Source organism: Choristoneura fumiferana, chromosome 22 (assembly GCF_025370935.1).
Source record: "Choristoneura fumiferana chromosome 22, NRCan_CFum_1, whole genome shotgun sequence".
Classification (NCBI taxonomy): Eukaryota; Metazoa; Arthropoda; class Insecta; order Lepidoptera; family Tortricidae; genus Choristoneura; species Choristoneura fumiferana.
Genome location: NC_133493.1, coordinates 7,600,725 through 7,622,129, shown reverse-complemented (window position 1 = coordinate 7,622,129; position 21,405 = coordinate 7,600,725). Strand labels below are relative to the sequence as shown.

The 21,405-nt window shown below is 37.6% G+C and overlaps 1 protein-coding gene across 1 annotated transcript in view; it reads right to left on the bottom strand.

Annotated features, from left to right (window-relative positions):
• Positions 1-21,405, bottom strand: part of LOC141440543 (uncharacterized) — a 124,470-nt gene that overhangs the window by 37,297 nt on the left and 65,768 nt on the right. The window contains exons 2-3 of the mRNA XM_074105085.1: positions 6,092-6,239; positions 335-551 (exon numbers count right to left, since the gene is read on the bottom strand). Coding sequence (XP_073961186.1) covers positions 335-551; positions 6,092-6,238 — 364 coding nt within the window. The 5' untranslated portion in view covers position 6,239. The remainder of the gene's footprint in view (positions 1-334; positions 552-6,091; positions 6,240-21,405) is intronic.

The window sequence follows — 21,405 nt, the reverse complement described above, 5'->3', positions numbered from 1 at the left end:
TAACAAACATAACTTCCACTATATTGAACGCGCCCTGCTGCACTCTCTTGATATCTCCGGAAGATATCACCAGCCCGTGTAACCCCACACCAGCCAGCTCCGTCACCGAAGCTGTTGTCAACGCAGACACTCCTCGTAGAACACACTCGAGGAGCGATACTTACCCAACGCAAGAAGCCTCCCCGCCACCATATTGAACGCGCCCTGCTGCACTCTCCTGATGTCTCCGGAAGATATCACCAGCCCGTGTAGCCCCACACCAGCCAGCTCCGTCACCGAGGCAGTTGTCAACACAGACACTCCTCGTAGAACACACTCGAGGAGCGATACTTACCCAACGCAAGAAGCCTCCCCGCCACCATATTGAACGCGCCCTGCTGCACTCTCCTGATGTCTCCGGAAGATATCACCAGCCCGTGTAGCCCCACACCAGCCAGCTCCGTCACCGAGGCTGTTGTTAACACAGACACTCCTCGTAGAGCACAGTCGAGGAGCGATACTGTCGTGTTTTTATTCTTAGCCCGTTGCTCGCGGAGGTGACGACCGATTATCTGAAAGGATAAAGCGATTGAAAATTAAGACAATTGGGTTAAATTATTGTATAGCGGCGTTATCTTTACCTTTGATACTTTAATAATTTTGACAGATATCAAAATAATTAAAATAAAAAAGTAAAAAACCCGACTGCTTTAAAAACTAAAAGAAAGAAAATAAGTCTATCTCATACTTATGTTAAAATAATTATTTCCCTGAGAGATGCCTAAAACCTGGATATCTCTGTGAAAAAGGCATTAATGCCTTTGCAAAAATTAACTGCCTAACGTTACTTTTCTCAACACATCATCTAACCCAGGGAAGGGGAAACTGCGGCCCGCGGGCCATCTCCGGCCCGCGAAGGCTTGAAATCCGGCCCGCGACCATCAAACAAAAATCAAGAGAAGATTTCGTATTGTTACAAAATATCATTCTCATTGGCAATGGTCAAATTAGTGTTTCCGAAAATACATATCAATATTTTTATTTCAGTAAATAACATAGCCAAAAATGCAACAACTTGGCCCGCCATATATTTCGTTATATATTGGCACGCGAAGGAAAACCCATCCCTGATCCCCATCCCTGATCTAACCTCACCTCATATAACATGCAGGGCGTTCGATTATTTACATAGTAGTAGGTATGCCACTATACTACTATACTTATTATTTCTTTTTTATTTACCTTGTATTGTGTCTCACTGCTGGGCAAAAGTCTTTCCTTTTTTCTTCCACTATATTAAGCATGATTAGCATATGCTAGAAGGTAGCATTAGTAGCATGCTTTGGCGCTAGTAGCTAGCATGTGTAACAGTACCTTTAAGTTAACACAGGCTTAACAAGCTTTTAGGTATAGTAGGGTCTAATCCCTTTTATTATCAAAATAATAAGAACGGAGGTTTTGTTTTTTTATGATAAAAATACACAATAGCAACAAGCAACCAATTTAGATATAAAATCACAAACTTTCCAGAAAACTAATCCCAGTTTATGTTCATAATATTCTACTATTTATTCTGACTAATAAAAGTGTTTAACATCAGATAACAATCTAAAACTAGATACTTCTCGTGTCTTGTAGCTGTATTCATTAAAGAGATATCAATGCCCCGAGAATGTCAAAACAATACATTGCAATAACAGTCCTGGTGATTCTTTGTACTCTTAAGTTAATAATTGTTGTTTTGAGATGCAAACTACTTAGCATTTGTTGTAATACAGATAGTGAAAATAAAACAAGTTTAATAAAAGCAGAGAATACTTTCTCTGATAGTGAAGTGTTAAAAGTGTGATGGATTCTATAAATCTCTGTTGAAAAATTAGTGCGAACTGAAGAATGAACGATTAAAGTTAATTGCTTTTTGCTCCCGTCGAAAAAATGGAGAAGACCAAACCATTAGGTGGCATTTTTTCGAAAGACAACAAATAAATTAAACAATGACTTCAGATTTTTTTGTTTCTCGTAAATAAATTGTCCATTTTGATACTATTTACTACCAACCCATGTAGATAATTACAAAATAAACTAAGTACTTAAATCTTGATGATATTTCATTCAAATATTTAGCCTCTTCACCGTCACAAAACGAAGTGACGTGTTATGTACGTCACAGAAAAAGCAGCGACAAATCAACTTGATTTTTTATTCCTTTGCAGAATTGGGATTAATTACGAGTTGAATGTTGGTCATGTATAGATGACCATGGCGTGTGAGGCATTCTATTGGCTGTCATGGTCATGACTAGATGACTGGGGCGGTGAAGAGGTTATTATAGTTTATTTCATGCCGAAGAACTGAAGAGAGCGGAGCCATTATAAACCCGAGTTGGTTAGGGACCCGATCTTCAGCGAGGGCAGCAAAGGGAGCCCGGGGTTGTTTATGGTTTATAAGTTTTGAGGTGAAAACTTACTTTTCGTTGCAAATGTGAGAAAAATGTGTGAGAAATGTGTGTGTCTACTCGTGACCACGGCCACTGTAATGTTGCCGAAATGTCGAGGTAAATATTACTCGTGTGTGTTAGCGTGATAAGTCCTGTGCGTATGGTATTTTGAATATAATGTGAGGAAACATAAACAAGCCTTAAATTACAAAATCACACGTCTATAATAATTATTATTATCATCAACCTAGCTAGCCTAGATTTACGCATGTGCCAAAGAATTTCAATCATAACCTATAATATTATTATCAACTTACGTCAAAGTGCGTTGTTTTTTGGTAATTTTTAATTAACATTTTTTAAATTTCAAAAATAATCTTAAGTAGCTTTAGGCTTTCGAATTTTGTTATTTTTTATCCTTTTTAAATAAAAACATTAGACATCATTTTAGATAGGGTACAAACTAGGTAGGTACGATTAACTTTAACAAGCTCCTAATAAGTATTTCTTCGAAGTTGCAATTCCACTCTTACATAGAAAATATGTCAGTTGGATTGAAAGTCCGAGATTATCCTTTCTAGTGAAAATTACCAAAAGAATTAAATACCTACGTCGTGTTCTTTATTTAGGTTTTAAAAAACACCCTTGACAATTTGAAGTTTCACTTAGCGGTTAAGATTTTGGTAACAAACACGCATACTCGTACATCACGATCCCAAAATATCGTATTCCGAAATCTAGCTATTTGTACCAAATTTCGTTCAAATCCCTCCAGGAGTTTTAGTGTGAAAGAGTAACAAAACACTCGCCTTCTCAAACTTTCGCATATAATTTTATTAGTAGGGATCAATCATTTAAGGGTATTTTTATTATTATTATTTTAGACGTCCTGTACTTCTAGATCACTTGAAAACTATAACAGAATCTTTTACCATATTAGCAAAAATGTGCCCACGAAAATCATACGAAATAAACGCTCAATTCATATTTAAAACTTGCAATAAAAATCTTCTAACCTAACAGTCATTTGTTTTAGTAGATTGTAAATCAGTAGTCTACTTTTACCGTATATCCGTGTCTATTTTCTGGCAGTAACCTCCGAACCCGACGACATTTTGTTTTATTCCGTCGTCCAACAGACCCCTCTTCGGCGTTCCGAGTGTATATTAAGACGTCCGTATTTATTCTAAGCCGATGGTCACTGGTCACTACTTTACCCGCCTTGGCCCCTACTGCAATAAACTAACTTTATTGTAGAATATTTGATATCAATCTATTTTAGAGTTCAGTACAGAATATGCAAGTTGAAGTGGCAATGTGCGGGCCATATCGCTCAGAGAACAGATAACCGTTAAGTCAAGTGAAGTCAAGTTAAGTTTATGAAAAATAACATATTTGTATTTGTCCTCGAATGGCGACCACGAATCGGAAGTCGCAGCGTTGACAGGCCTCCGAATATGTGAACTGATGACGTCGTGAGAGTTGTGGGCAGCCGGTGGATGCATGTGGGAACATCTTCCGGCTCATGATGATGATGATGATCCAAACTACAAGTATGTCGGTGGCTTTAGTTCTTCGGCGAATTTCCAAAACAATACACGACCAAAAAATATTTCCTCTTTAGCACCCTTAAGAAAATCGCCTCGAGAAACATTAGTAAACCCCAAACCAACCACGGCTCGGGTCAGCAAACAACAGCTATCGATTGACACCTGCGTGATTCCGGACTTTGAAAAGGGTGCTGTTGACACGGCCCGCGTCAATAGTCTGCCCGGCCGCGTATTACGGCATATCTGCGGACGGGGTCAACTTGCCACCACACTTAACCGGCATTTAAGCTTGAGATGCGCCAAAAGCGACATTAAAAATTGTTGTGTGCCTCTTTTGTGTTCTTTTTTATGTATAACTAAGTTATATAGTGCATTGGTTTTTTACTGTAATGCTGTATTTTTTATTAACACATTCGCTGGCGGTACCCAAGATATGGAGTGTACTGGAATGACAGTTTTTTTCATACATAATGAAACTACGGCTATAGCAGTACCCGAGCTTGTTATTACACGTTGTTTCGGCAGTAGTGCAACAGTTATTGTAAATGACATCACAGTAAAAAATTGCTAGGTATCAATACTATAGGTTTAGCTCGGGAAGCACCGTACTGTCTTATAGGCAATCTCAAATAAATACTGCGTTAGCCGTACTGTCATGTTCGTATTTTACGGTAATGCCCTTTACCGCCGGCGAACGTGTTTAATAAATAAATCAGCCGTAGGAAGTCCACTGCAGCACATAGCCTAACCTGCCTCCTTTAAAAAAAGCCTTGAACAAAGTCAATCTGAATGACATAGCAAACATTGATCGGGTAGGCTTCCCGATCAAGAACAATACAGGAAACCCTCACAATTCGTCAACCTTCCTACCAGGCCATAATAACTGACCGAAAGACAAACAGAACGTACACAAACAAGTGTTATTTCCTCAATACTATCGATATGGTATAATAATGGAACTGCGTTATTGATATTTTCTTGCTGACATATTGAAATCTTTTGAGTTTAGTTCGAAATAACATTTTAGTGGGAGGAAAACATAGTTGTTTCATACACTTAATAGCTTATGTGTGAACGTGGTGTAAACCATGCCCAAGAACAAGAAATAAAGTAAATATTCAATTATTCACATTTATTAATGAACTTTTTTTATTCGACTGGATGGCAAACGAGCAAGTAGGTCTCCTGATGGTAAGAGATCACCACCGCACATAAACATCTGCAACACCAGGGGTATTGCAGATGCGTTGCCAACCTAGAGGCCTGAGATGGGGAGGTATGGCCAGTAATTTCACCGACTGTCTTACTCTCCACGCCAAAACACAACAGTGCAAGCACTGCTGCTTCACGGCAGGATTAGCGAGCAAGATGGTGGTAGCAATCCGGGCGGACCTTGCACAAGGTCCTATCACCTGCAAAAACTGCCACGAGTTAGCGCACAATATTTCTTCGTTCCTCTAGAAATCAACAAGCGATCCTCATGCGTTTGTCCCTAGCTTGACGATGGTAACCTACGAGTACACAAGGTTGAGGTGTTTGAGATTAGATAATGGCTACACTCGGTCAGTGCAAAGTTCCTTGATCAATCTATCACTAGCTTTTACCCGCGGCTTCGCACGCGTAAACTATTCGATCTGGTAGTTATAATTAAAATTCCGGGATTTAAAAAAAACCCTGGGAATTCCCAAAATTTATATAGTGGTCTTCATTGAGGTTGTGTTAAGAACAACTGCCCAAAATTTCAAGACTCTAAGTCCGGTGTGTTCCCACTAGTTCCATTGACAATACTATAATAGCTTTATAGTACTGTCAATGGAACTAGTGGGAACACACGAATGGTTCTGAGTGAGTGAGTATGTTTGTTACTTTTTCACGCTGAAACGACTGGACGGATTTGGATGAAATTTGGTAAAAAGTTAGTTTATAACCTGGAATGAAACATAGACTACTTTTTATCCCGATATTCTCACGGGACAGGGATAAAAATCATGAACTAACAGTCGCGGCTTAGGGTGTGTTCCCACTAGTTCAATCAACAGTACTATTACAGAACTCTGTTATAGTATTGTCAGTGGAACTAGTGGGAACACACCAAACCTTCGCATTTATAATATTAGTAGGATACCTGCAGTGCGGTGTGGTCGCCGGCGCAGCGCAGCGTGTGCGGCAGGTCGCAGCCGCACTCGGCGGCGGGGCGGGCGCTCAGCCCGGGACAGCGCCACTCTGCCGATGCGCTCGCGCTTAGCAGCGCAGCTGCGACCATTAACCACATTCTGGAACAAGTAAATAAATAAAAAATATTGAAAGCTTTTTTATGTAAATCCCAAAGGGCTTTTTCCGGTGTCATTTTTTTAGTCTATGAGTGCTTTCAGGTAGATCACCGTTATTAAATAGATGGGATGCACTACAATAAACTTATAGAAGAATGGTTTTTAATGAGATACAATTTCCTATTATTAAGTTGGTACCTAGCCAATAAAAATATCAAGATTTTATTTTTGATTAAAGTGACTGATTAAACGGGAAAAAATTAGTCAAAAATTTTGTTCGTTCTGACTAATTATAAATTGGTACCAGCATAGTAATAAAGTTAGTTGGTACTGCCCATAATATAAAAGATTTTAAGTAATTATAGTGAAATAAAATTTATCTTTGTCTTTTTGATAAAAATAAACATTGAGAATATGAGAAAGAAGATCAAATTGGGAAAAAACCAACACAAGGAATTAAATAAATAAGTTTTTGGTAAAAATTTCATTTTAACACTAGATTTTTCTGACGACTGTACTTTTTATTGACTGTACTTGCATTGCCGCCCAAACAACATTTGTATACCAAATTTCAAGTCGATCCTGCGGAGACGATCCTGGCCGGACTACCAGGATGTCACTGCCAGATTATTGTATTGTCACGCAATTTACTGTATACCAAATTTCAAGTCAGTCCAACTACTGGAAGTTGGTCGAGTTTAACTTGCAACAACTTGATTACAGACTGACAAACAGACAACGGGATAGGTGAAACTAAATAAAAGCTTATAATGATACATAATGAAAAAATCTAGTACCCTTTTTCAGTCATTACAATAAACGCCTTTAAATTTTCCATAGCTACAATTTAAACTTATCTCTAGGCAGCTAAAACACAGGCGTATGTACTATTTTGTGTCCAAACTAAAGGAACCAATTCTACGATCATACAAGCAACAACAGTCCTCAAAAACATTCATCAAACTCCATAGAAACGCTCCAATCTCTATAAAACACAGCCTCAGCACTGACCACGCCTCATAAAGCTGAGTTAGAATTTTCCAAAAGCGTAATTTTATACAATAATCCTGGGGAAGGAGCGTTGCGTATAAAGACCAGCTCGAGGGGCAATTCCGCTCGTAATCTGTACTTGTATAAGAATCGCCGGCGACGCGTGTGGCGGCGACGTAATGGGGCATTTCCACTGAGCGACGATCGTGCAGCCGAAGAAGTAATGCTGTAAGTTATAAAAGGGAGACCTTTTATGACCTGGTACGCATTTGGCTGTTTAAATCGCACGCATTGGATATTATGTGGAGTAGTAGCAAGAAATAGGTGTATGCATAAATATACAAGCTCACGACGCGTGTACGTCAGATAGTTACAAAGTTGACACAATAAGTAACAACTGGTTGCTGTGCCACTCTTTCAATCTCTTAGTGAATACGCTTGCATGAGTTGGTACTCATGGTAACATGGTAACTGGTAACTATGCATGCTGCTACATAATATGTATGTATGCTGGTATGGGGGAGGCATATGTCCAACAATGGACGTCCTACGGCTAATATGATGATGATGAGCAATTGGTCTGAAGTGTTGATCTTTTCTCTCGTGACTTGTTCCACGCCTGACACATTTGGAGTAAGTGCGAGCTACAAGCCTATTGACGGTACTAGGTGACGGACACACATTGACTTATACGGCAGTACCTATCTACAGTCAGCAAAATAATATCGTAAGATGAGAATCTCGAAAATATGTGAACACGACGCACTTTTGTCGTTATTCTGTTCTTTTATCTGTATTTTTGCTGGTTCAGAATGGACGTCATCCTTTTTTATAATAATTAAAGTATGTAGGTGGGCGTTTTCAGAAAAAGTTGTTGAAATGACTTTTTTTTAGATTTGAATGAAATTTTGTTTCCTACTCAGAGTCAGGAGCACTTTCGATTGTAATAGGAGAAAAAAAGTGTCCCAAGATTTTTTATTCCTGACCGTTTTCATATACGTTTCTATGGCGGCGGTCTTGTAGGTAATGGATAACACAAAATTATATGAAAAAAAACCTGAGACACTTTTTTTCACCTATTACAATCGAAAGTGCTCCTGATTCTGAATAGGAAAACGAAATTTCATCCTAATCTAAAAAAAAACATTTTAATAACTTTTTCTGAAAATGCCCAGGTATAATTACTTTGGTATAACACTAAGGGTACAATAGTAATAACAGGTTGTACATGAAGCTACAAAGTGGATATAATATACTTACGTGCTGGATAGAATCATACTACAATTTCACATATTACTCAACTAATTTTAAAAAATTCACATGACCTACATAAATAAATTTCCAAAATCTTTAGTTTAGAATCATGAAATTTAGAATGGGCGTGCGTGGGCGATATTTATTTATTTAAATATTGATCACTGTACAAAATATTAATGCACATTTAAAAAAAGGGCTCCTGATTGATTGATTCATCTGCCTGTAGGCCAAACTTTTGGACTTAAATGGCCAAAATTTTCGTAGAATTTCCTTTTACGATCTCACAAAGAATAAAGAGATTGCAACATTCTCACGGGATATGAGAAATCTGTGCCAGCAACCAAGCTACGGGCACAAACCAGTGTTGAAATAATAAAACGAGTTAATCAACGCAGCTCACCAATTGCGTTGAATTCCCTCTACATTATCCCCACAAAAGGTACTTAATTGATTAAAAACCTCAGCCTAATTAATAACCTCCATACATAAACAAAGAGGATAAACCAGGCCGTTTAAAATCGACTTCATTACAAAACCATGTCCTATGAATAAACACACCCGTATTAATAGTCTTTAAGTGTTTCAATTGTCACCTTTTTGTGAATAAGCCAAAATGCCACAAAGACCCAACAGAAGCAATAAAATAATTTCGTAATACAGCCTTAAGGGCCCGCCGAGACCAATTTAAAATGATCTCGGGTATTACTCCTATACCCGATGATTCCGGGTGATTCCGGGATAGGTGGGAGGTAAGAGAGGTCATTTGTAATTGGATAACTGCTTTAATATATCAACAAGCGGTTAGTGTTCTTGACACCGTCCGTGTGAAGTACAGTTTGCCCTACAAACAATGTTTAAGGGTCCGGATTTCATTTGCAGTGTGATTTAGAATTATGAAAGCTTTGTAAAAACCCAAGCCCTTTGTGGAAAGGGTCGCATTATTTTAATAAAGGCCGGGTTTCTTTACCACTGATTGTGATTGCGTACCCTGAGCGTTTCTGCAAGGGTTGGGTATGTACGAGTAATTTATGAAATTTTAATGAACTGTCACTCTAATGGCTGTGCTTAGAGTCCATTAAGAAATCGATAACTTGAGTCTCGACAAGACTATTAGTTTTTAGAATCTTTAACAGGAGTTTCTAATGGATATTAGAAATAAGTTTTCATGAATTGCACTCATATTTGTGTCAGTAATAATAATAATAATAATGGCGCAGTCCTGTTGGTAATGAGCACGGAAGATCGCAAGAACGTATGGAAGAGCAAGAGCTACACGGCGGTTCTACAAGGCCCTAACAGGGCCTGATGTAGATCTTCTCGCGTCGGTGACCTGGCTACGTTTCGGGGACCTCTTTGGGGAAACCGAGGGTTTTGTGTGTGCAATTGCTGACGAAGTTATCATGACGAATAACTACCGGAGGTATATCCTGAAGGACGGTACGGTCGACATTTGTCGGGCATGCCGCCGTCCTGGGGAGTCACTCAGGCATATCATCTCCGGTTGTTCTCATCTTGCTAACGGTGAGTATTTGCACAGACATAACTTAGTAGCCAGGATTATCCACCAGCAACTTGCTCTTCGATACGGCCTTGTAGACTTTGAGGTGCCGTATTATAGGTATGTCCCTGCGCCAGTTCTTGAAAATGGTCGTGCCACGCTCTATTGGGATCGATCTGTCATCACGGACAGGACTATTGTAGCCAATAAGCCTGATATCGTGCTGACAGATCGATCAAACCGCCAGGCAGTGCTCGTCGACGTCACCATCCCACATGACAAGACCTCGTGAAGGCCGAGAAGGACAAACTCAGCAAGTACCTTGACTTGGCTCACGAGGTGACTGCTATGTGGGATGTTGACTCGACGATCATTGTCCCGATAGTCGTTTCGGCAAACGGTCTAATAGCGAAGAGTCTCGACCAACATCTCAAGAGACTCTCGCTAGATGGCTGGATCAAGGGCCAGATACAGAAAGCGGTACTTCTGGACACGGCACGCATCGTCCGGAGGTTCCTTACTCTGCGGCCCTGACCACCGGTAGCTTGGGCCCTACCCATTACCGGCGGCAAACTAGGTTAGGTTTTTATAATATTTTTATTTTGTATGTACTTTTCTGTATTTTACTTTTTAGAGCTATTATAAAAACCTAAACCTAAGAATGAAAAAAAAATAAAGATAATAATAATAATAATAATGTTTATTGTACTCAAAAAGAAGTGTTACAAGTAAACATAAACTTAAGTTTGTACAAAAGGGTCTTAAGTAAGTGGTCGAGCTTTCGACCCCTAAACTAGGTTTAAACCTGTAATGTAATGTTTTTTTACTTCCTAATCATCATAAGCTGTAGGGCATCCACTGTTGGACAAGGCCACCCCATAGACCTACAGTTGCTTCTTTTGGAAGCGGCCAGCATCCACCGTGAACTCACGGTTTCTTAACCAGGTCATCCATCCATCTCGTTGGTGAACGTCCTACGCTGCGCTTGCCGATCCGCGATCTCCATGCGAGAACTTTTCTCCCCTAACGGCCATCTGTTGTTTTTGTTGTAAACTCGTATAATAAAGTAGTATTTTATGCGTTTATATCCCTTGGCCTAGCTAGCTGCCCCTTTAAGTGTTGCAACATTGCGTACCTAAGTGGGTAATTCGTCAATTTGGTGGCCCATTGGGCGGCGGACTGCAGTCGCGCGCACGCACAACGCAACGCACAACCCAGCCCGGCTCATAGATACATAAGGTAAATATAGATATTTACTATATAAAAGTAGTTATTTACATATATACTTACATAAAAAATAACAAATACGTCAAGTAAAAGCAAAGAAAAATAAAAGTAAAACTAACTGTCTTCGTAGCCACGAGATAAAAACTCTACTCCATTGTTTCATTAATTACTCTTTTAGACTAACATAGTCCCCACTGCTGCGCAACTGCCTGTCCTACTTTCCACCACGCGTCTTTGACGAGATCACAATTATTATAAGATAAGTGAACAATCGATTAAATTATACTTATTCAGTAGATATTGCTAACACAACTTTCACATAAATTTGCGTCAATCTTTGTTTCCCATTAATAAGCCGTATTGTCAATCGCGTGATGTGGATTTAGATCAATTTATCGCTATCTGGTTGTCAAACAGTTAAAATTATAACGCTTAACATTCATCTTCTATCATTCATTTTCTTTATTTATTTATATATTTATTTATTTAAAGGAGAACCAACAGCTTATAAAACAATATGATTATGAAAATAGTGACACAGCCAATTACAGGATCTCACAGATAGTCTCAAAATACAAGTAACAACTCTAGTGCAGTCTCTTTAGTGCAACTCTGAAATTATCTTAGCAAAGATTGATTCAGACAGCAAAAATAAACAATAATAGCGGAAAAGTTATATTCGTTGTGCTAACTAGAATGTACCCGGATACGAACAAGTTTATCTAAAGTTAGCACGGCATTTGTTTTGAAAATTTCCCGTTTCAGCATACATTTTGGGAGTCAAAGGAAAACGCGCAAGCCGTCCCTCTTTAACTTACAGTTGTAGATAGTGACAAAATACTTGCTCAGTCGAGTCTGAAAATTAGAGTTCGTAGAAGTTGAATAATTTGTGAACAGTGCTGAAGTTTCCAAATATTTTGAGGGTAGATAAGAACGTAGTGCAAATATACGTTCGTTGTAAGTTGAAAGTGCCTCGCAGAGACGGAGCTTCAAGAATTCAATTTTGAATGTCTGTTGTCTTAGAATCTACTGCAATTTACGCTCTCTCTCTGCCACCTGCTTGTTTGCCACCACATCTCGTGAAAAAAGCTTTTCTTTATACTTGAAAAATAAAATCGTAGCTATATCATAATATTACGTTGGCATACTAGAAAATGGATTATACTGTATGGTAAGTGATTTGACAAATATTTTTTTACAAACATTTTTTTGTGTCTTGGTGGCAATATTAAACAAATCTCCACTACTTTAAAAACCTTGTACCTCAAAATGTTTTTTTTCGGAATGAAGTTTATGAAAATTATGAACATTTTTTTTTCAAAGTAGTGACGAAATATCAGATTGACCGGGCTAAGATTTTGCAGAGCACTTTATCAAATTGAAAAAAAAAAAAACTTTATATTACGCGATATTACGAACTAAAATGACTCATAGGATATTAATTATCCAAACTTGAAAGAGATAATTTAGTTCGTTAAAATAAATGAAATTATTTTAAGCTTTCACGTACATCAGAAACTAATTAGGTTTTGTAACTTTGATAAAACTTGGGGCTTAATTAAATGCTTCTGCGAAATTCACGCGAAGTTGACATACTATTATGTCTAGTCTGGTTATCTTCAAACTGAGTAATTGATTAGTGATTGCTAATCAATGTAAATGTCTTTCAGTATCCCGACTTTTTTTAAACAGATGTACAGTCAGCACCAGAAGTGGGTGAGCAGTAGAGGTGCTCATGATCTAAACACTCTCTTGGCTGGCAGTGGAGCCATGTGTCGCGATCATATTGAGCACCATAACTACTCATCCACATCTAATGCTGACTATACCCAGTGCTCAATATCTAGGATATGTAGAGGCAAACTGTAAGTTATGTAATTTTGAAAATTATTTTATCATATTTAAGGGGCTGTTTCACCATCCATTGATTAGTCTTAACTGACGGTTAAATGTGATGCCGTCTCTATTTGTTTTGTTCGAATAGATGATGAATGGTGAAACAACCTCTTAGGATTATTTATTCACTGAACAATTTGTATTTGATTCAATTAAAAATAGTAGAAGCAAATTACAAAATACAGTCAGGCTCATATATCACAAACTTTACAAGTACTACATTCAATTATAAAACTTGTACTTTAGTACATTTGGTTATTCTTACAATTGCTTTCAAGGAATTTAAGCAGGAGCCAGACAAAGCTATTAAAGCATTTTTAGTTGCGATAACAGGATCTACAAAGTATTTCCACGCTGAAATGAAATCTGCGCATTCGCAATGAAACATTCTTTAATGCTTTTACAAAACTATAAAGTTGGTTGCGTATAAAATTATATGAAAGTGCACTATGAGTATCCGAATTGATATCGTTCGAGAAAGATTTGAAATTTATACCATCAACGCATTCGGGAAGACCATTGTCGCCAAGATATGCGCCGTAATGAACCTGGCAGAAAGTCATTTTTATTTAATCGAGATAAAATAATTGTCAGTCTCTACCCTTTTTTCGACCCCCGGCACAGTCACCTGCATATAATATCTGCTACAGTGGAGCATGCAAAAATATCTGACACGTGCTATCGGCCCTAGAAATAGAGTCGTATCAGATATTTATGCGCGCTTTATTGTGTCAGATATTGATGCTGGTGACTGTACATAAAATTTTAATTTGCAATTTTCATTGGATTTTACAATTATATATTTTTTATTCTTGTCTAATTTTAAGGCCTTTCGATGAGCACTTTTACATACAGAGAAAGGATTATCCTTAATCTCTATATAGACATACATAGATAGCGGCTACTTTGTTACATGGAGTGTCGAAGCACTGGTACAGAACACTTTGCGTGTAGTTGACTTCAAGAATATCTCACTTTCAACTCGATACAAAACACAATAGTTCCACACCGCGCTTATTAAATCTGAAGAAAAACTTCTCTCAACGTCTCCGGTAGCATTTCGTTTGTTTTTTAACTACCGCTTGAAGCTATTTATTGAAACGTTGAAACAAAGAGCCGTTTGAAAAATGAGCATTTTGAAATTTATTTTTATTTTTGTTTGCTTTGGACTAAGGCTGCGTTTTCACCAGAGATGTGCAAGAATGTGTTGCGAGGAACGTATTTTTCATGAACTAATAGAAACGATTCATTTACTCATCCCCGCTTCGCTGTTCACAATTACTTTATTATTAGATCTCTTTCGTAATTCTTCCTTTATTCTTCTCGAAGTCTTCCTTCTATGTATACATGTTCAAATAAATAACTTAATATTCCTGTCTCTATTTAAGTACGTATAATAAAGATACTAAAATATCAAATTAATAATATCGTAGGAAGTGTTGTTATTATAAAATAGGTGGCCTTTAATTATTCCAATGATTTTCGCGCTCCGGATGAACAAGCTTTAACTTAGAAATGACATTCCATTTCAAAGAACCTCTAGTTACACGGTTAAGTCTACACTCTACCTTCCAAAATATGTGGTTTTTTTTTATTCAAATGATTTTTAAACACTTATTTTCACTTAAGGCTTAGGTTAAGTAGTCAAACCGTATCGTTTTAATTTTTGTTTGATATTTTTTTTAATCTAAATATTTTATTTTATTAGTCTCAAAAACTTTTACAGAAAATAAGGTAAGCATAAAAATGCTTGTGTTTGGACAGAATTTTATTTGGTTGACAATACTTATTTATTTTTATTAATTTATAAATAAAAAAATACAGCATTACAGTTTTTGTACTGAGGTAAAAAACTCATTTTTTGGTACAAGCTTATTTCTAAATAATTTTGTCGGGTAGAGTTAGTACAGCTCCACTCGTTCATCTGTGGCTTATTATTCTCATGTTTATTCTACGTCTTTCATTTTCTACTGAAAAGGGAGGCTGCTCAATTTTGGTTTTGTTTTGTAACATAAGTTTTGTTGAAACTCTATAAACGTAACGCACTATTCTAAATTTATAATATCACAGAATAAATATTATTGTTTATTCATCTTCCATCTATGTGCGGTTCACTGGTGTGCATAAGTCCTCTCTCAGAATGAGAGCTCAAAGAAAAATCCCAATCTGCACTAGACCCGAGTGATAACTATACACAAGTAAATTTTTATACAGTTTTTTTTTTAATATAACTGACGGACTAAATTACAAGATTTTTAGGGATCTTACTTTTTATAAGTTTTCACTGCATGTCAGTGCACTGCAATTAAAACTTGTAACAGACTGTAGAACCATGCTACGGGACGCTGTAGCACCTCTACGATGGATTAGACATAATTTGCTACGGGATACAGACAGGTAGGTCTGCCTGTCAAAAAAATACTTTTATTCTGTAAATATATACGCTGCAAAGGGTTCTTTTACATGTCACCTTTTTTATACTACCAGCGCTTTCGGACCGTCATTGACAAGAAAAAAGCGCCGTAAGAAATTTGCCAAGTTAGTTATTCAGTTATTTTTTTTCAAAAACAAAAATTATAATACAGTTCTCTTAACTTTGTATTAAACCTAAGCTGTGATCATATTATTATCATGCCGTACCTACATACATCCCTTAGCAAATATGTCTGCTCTACGATCTTCTAAAAGTGTTAATATACCAATGCGTATTAATAGTATGCAACTGCGTCCAAATATCGACTTCTTCTTCGATCCTCCTCCTCCACAAAGAAAAGTCTGATTGAAGCCAATATGTGTTGCACAGGCGTAGTTTTCATAGCACGTGTGGTCTTAAACTAGCAAGGTAAAAGGTAATTGGTTATTATTTCGAGAGGTTCAATTGTGTTCAGACTCAAATTTTCAGTTATAAAATTAGAAATATATCGTTTATTGTTTTTAAGTTGCTTAGGATATTATCACTGAAACTTGTGGTAAATAAATTTTATTCTATTTTATCTTTTTTTCCACAATAACTTAAATTTTCTGCACAAAAGTCAGTTACGTGGTCAGGTTCGGATTATCCCTGACTACTTTGTAGTATTGTAAAAAATACAAGGTATAGAAAAACTTGCTGTTTAAAACATGGATTGAATGTTCATAATATGATATACCAAACATGCAAACATAAAAAAAATTAGGACATTGATAAGACTATTTTTTTCTACATTTCCCGTTGTTCTAAAATACACCATCATTTTCGTAGCCACACTTATTAAGTAATATTTTAAACAAAAAAAGAGGTCAAACCTCCTGTAAATCCTTTTTTAACTATAAGCAACTTTGAAAATAAGACTGCGTCATATGACGTATAATGTTTATCGCAAGCCATAATTATTTATCTATAATTAATGTAATAAAGGTTCAAGTTAGATTTGCGTCAAAGATCAAGCGTCATTTTCGTTACGGTTGCGACTTGGTGAGTATTGGGTAAATAAATATAATGTTTTACTGGTGCTGTGTCATTTGCAGTTAAGTTATTCAATATTGATTTCATTTGCTTCAAACCTATAGGATATTTACTGCAGAGCCGCGAAAGTAAGAACTTTTCAATTTCGTGGTCATCATTTTCGTGGTGCTATGGGCCACGAAACTGATTAAAGACCACAAAAAAGATGATTTTTCCCTACAAGTAGAAAAAATACAGAACACTTTTTATAGAATTTTCTGCTTTTTACAGTGTAATCGTTTATGCCGTTATGCCGTCATTCGTAGTTTGTTTTAGAAAAAAATATTGTCCTGTTTTTACCTTCGCGTCATAAAATATCCGAAGACGAAAAGAAAGCAAGGAGACGGGAGCAAAAAAGAAATGTTATGCGAAAATTGAGAGAAAAAATAAAAAAAAATCCTGTTGCCATTTAGAGGAGCATTTTGTTGTGTTGTTTCGTTGTAACATAATTTCGTTCGGGTCTACCGTAGACCTGCACGGGAATATAAAATATATAGAAGGTATTGAAAGCTGTTTTGGTTTGTGAGTTGAAGTTATTAATCTTACTTTTATCTTAATTTCTAGATAGTATTTAAAAGGTTACAAAAATGACAATTTGAAGTCGTCATTTTCGTGGTCAAGTTTTAATTTTTTTTTTTATATAGATATCGATTGTCTATTTCTGTTGATACCTGATTAATTAAATAATGCTTATTCGTTTTCTCATTATGATCGGATTTTTATTCAAATAGTACAATTATAAGATTTTAAAATAAATAAAATGTTCTTTTTCGTGGTATCGGTGCTCATTTTTGTTACCGTTAAAATTGGATTTTTGCTTTTTTTAACCAAAATAAACTTTATCGATCTCTTATAATATAAAGCATCTTATCGGTACATATCCTTATGTTCAAAATAAAACAGACCACATCAAAATGTGTGTATTTATTACTGTAACATTTATCTTACACCTCAAATAATTACCCAATTCATCTATGTTTCTCTTTTTGTATAAATCTGTCAGATATAATATCAAAAACTAAACAAAAAGAGGTAAACCAGACTTAAAAATATTGTTAGATTAGGGATAAAACCATTAAGAAAGTAGACCAAATATCTTGCAGTAAATTTAATTTTAGTTTTTGAACGAAAAACTTGGGAAACATTTTATCAACTACTCATCAAGCAAATTTCTTGAATTGAAAACGATACGCTAAGTTTCAAAGTACGGTTAGCACCAAAAGTGAAAGAAATAACATGAAGTTTTGACATTTCATTGAAATAAAAAATTCAAACGTAACAATGTAATTCTGTAAGTAGCCTGCAAAAATATCTTTTACATGTCACTTTTTAACTACCAGCGCTTTTGGAAAATCCATCATTGCCAAAAACAACGCGCCCCGAGAAAATAGGCAGTTTTTTTTTCAAAAATATTTTTTTACATTACAACAATTCTTTTAACTATTAAAGCTAACAAAACAAAATAAAAAATATAGAGTAAAAAACAGGGTGGGGCCATTAAAACAGATCCTTCTCATCAAACAGAACGACATTATTTCTTCGACTTTAAATATAGTGAAGTCTTTAGATTTTTCCTTTTTCATACAAATTAAATAGTGTCGTCAGTATACGCCATTCTACATAGAGCCCAATCGACGTCACCATCACGCTACCAACTTTCGGATTGCTGTATACACAAGCTTCCTTTTAATACTATATCTCCCCAGATTCGATTTGAAGGCACAACACTCGACTGCAAAGTTCAGAGACTTTTTTTTTATTAACTGGATGGCAAACGAGCAAGTGGGTCTCCTGATTTTTCATTTTTGAGAATTCCCATCGGATTTCAATACAATTCAGATTTCAATTCATGGATGTGTATCATTATTAAAGAAAAAAATAGGTAACTTTAGGATCTTACTTAGAATTATTAGCACTGTTGATTTCAACGAAGAAAAAGTGTCCCTACTTTTTATTTAGTTGTGTAACTTTTTTCATAGTTTATAATTTAACGCATGGTTCGTTATAAAATAGACACAAAAGTTATGTAAAATTAGGGATTTCTTTCGCCAAAATCGTGCTCGTGATTCTGAGTCTAAGACACCCAGAATTTACCTAATTCTGAAAAAAAAGTATAGGGTTCACTTGAAATGAAAATACTCACACGAGTGAAGCCGGAAAAGGCTAGTTTATAATACTTATTGGTAAGATTTTACATGATTCTACTGTCGCTGCTGACTGTACTCCGCAGTCTCAATAGTAAGTTACTGCATCTGGCGGCATGAGTCGTTTCAAGCTTATTTGAATACTTGATTGCGCATTCAACTCTGGAGAAATAGTGCAACAATATTTTGTTACCACCTTGTCTTTAGTATTGTGCAAATTGTGCATAGCAAAAAACAACACCGTTCTGTTTTTGGGTAACACTGAGAAACAAGTTTAATTTTACAAAGAATTGTTTTTAACCGAGAAGTGCCAACGACACCCTCACTAGAGCAAAGTTAAAAATGTGGCTATAGCCGTGTTATATTCTAAGCACACGTCTATTTGTCGATCCTTGTTTTTTAATAGTTCTTCTCTACCACTCAAAGGTTGACTGGCTGAATTCCCTTCAGGGATAACTCGACACTTTATTTTTTTCTATAAACTTTTCTTTTTTATTATTATTTATTTATTTATTTATGATATACCAACAGTGTTTACACAGGAAATTACATTAGATTTACAATGGTTCTTATACTATACACTAACATAGGTATACACAACAGGTTTGTACAATACAGAGTATAAACAGTATAAAAAACAAACAAACGTCACATTGGCAATGCACCCGTAATTGTGCTTTTGTTATGTGTGTCGTTGGGCGGCGGGGATTATTTTTGACCTAGAGTAAGGGCCAGTATAGACAGACTGCATTCCAGCTGCAACGTAACTGCCAACTGCCGGGTGCCCATACATTACAATTGCAGTCAGAGTGCAGTTGTGTCGTGTTGCAGTTGGAATGCAGTCCGTCCGTACAGGCTCTAAACGGGCTTCACGCAGGTGGCCACAACTATACGTTGATCTAAGAGGGCTTAATATAGGTGGCTACAGGCACGCGACTGTCTATGCAGGCTTTACACGGGTGGCTATGCCCTCGGGGACTGTCTAAGCGGGCTTCGCACTGGTGGCTATAGCCACGGGGACTGTCTAACCGGGCTTCGCTCGGGTAGCTATGCCCACAGATACTATCTAAGCGGTTTTCACACCTGTGGCTATAGCCACAGGGACTGTCTAAGCGGTCTTCACACTGGTGGCTATAGCCACAGGGACTGTCTAAGCGGTCTTCACACGGGTGGCTATGCCTACAGAGACTGTCTAAGCGGTCTTCACACGGGTGGCTCTGCCTACAGAGACTGTCTAAGCGGTCTTCACACTGGTGGCTATAGCCACGGGGACTGTCTAACCGGGCTTCACACGGGTAGCTATGCCTACAGAGACTGTCTCAGCGGTCTTCACACGGGTGGCTATACACACGGGGACTGTCTAAGCGGCTTCACACGATTGGCTGCATCCACGAGATTATCTAGATGGTTTAAACACGGATGAGTTCAGGCACGCGACTGTCTAAGCGGCCTTCACCGGTGGTTATAACCACAAAATGTTTATTTTTAACAAAACTTAATTAGTCACTTATTGTTGATTTGATTATTGTTACTGCAGATGCCCCGTCCAATCATCCTGCTGCTCCTCCTGGCAGCGACGCTGGTGCAGAGCTCGCAGGGCCACGCGCGCACTGGCGGCCTTCCCGCAGATTTTTAACAAAACTTAAATAGCATCGCAGATGGTCCAATCATCCTGATGCTCCTCCTGGCAGCGACGCTGGTGCAGAGCTCCCAGGGCCACGCGCGCACCTTCACGCGCTGCCAACTGTCCCGGGAACTACTCCGGTACAACTTCCCCCGCAGCCTGATAGCGCACTGTGAGTGACCTTAGGACTATTAAGAGCAAATCACTTCACTTGACATAATTTAATTTGCCATAATTTTACTTGCCATACCAGCGGTTGCCAAACGCGGCGATGCAATGGCGCGTTTAAAAAACGCGGTGTACAAAGGCCCTAACTAAAGTTGTGATCTACGAACAGTAATTGTGGAGCAGCACAGTAATCGGCAGCAAAAGCAAGTTGACTGAAGCAATGGTGTGTGTGAAGTTCACGATTCATACTGGGCCCGCATGGGAACTACACTTCAAACCCTCTCATTCAAACAGAGGGCCTGAGCCCAGCCATGGGACGTGTGCTTACATAAAACACATCTGATTTTAGGTGGGAGCTGACGAAAAATTGTCGCAGTGCAACTTTTTCTACAATTGACGCATGTACTTAGTTAATGTTTCGTATCACAAAATTTGCTTGCCAGTAAAAAGTTTTAAATTCTCGCGTCAAACTAGTAATATGTTCGCGAATTCCCCGTTTCCCAGATTAGCCTAGATTACATTGTTCAGCCCGCGATTAATTACTGGCTGAAGTTAGAAAACAATGGCGGCTGATTATAATGTTAGCACGCGTCGCTATGGGAGGTGACTCTTGATTAGCGTACGCTAATGCCCCTCACGACTGGCGACGTTAACATGTTCCGGACGTGTCCGTATTGAATACGATGAAACTCCGTAACGTCTTTCTGAAAGTCCGTAACGTCTTTTCTGAAACTCGGCAATGTCTTTTCGGAACTCCGCAACGTGTGTTTCAGAACTCCGCAACGTCTTTCAGAAACTTAACTTTAAAGTCTTCCCTGTGTGTATTGCTAGCGAGATCATATGGATCCGAGACGGGTCCTCACTGATGATAAAGGTGCCTC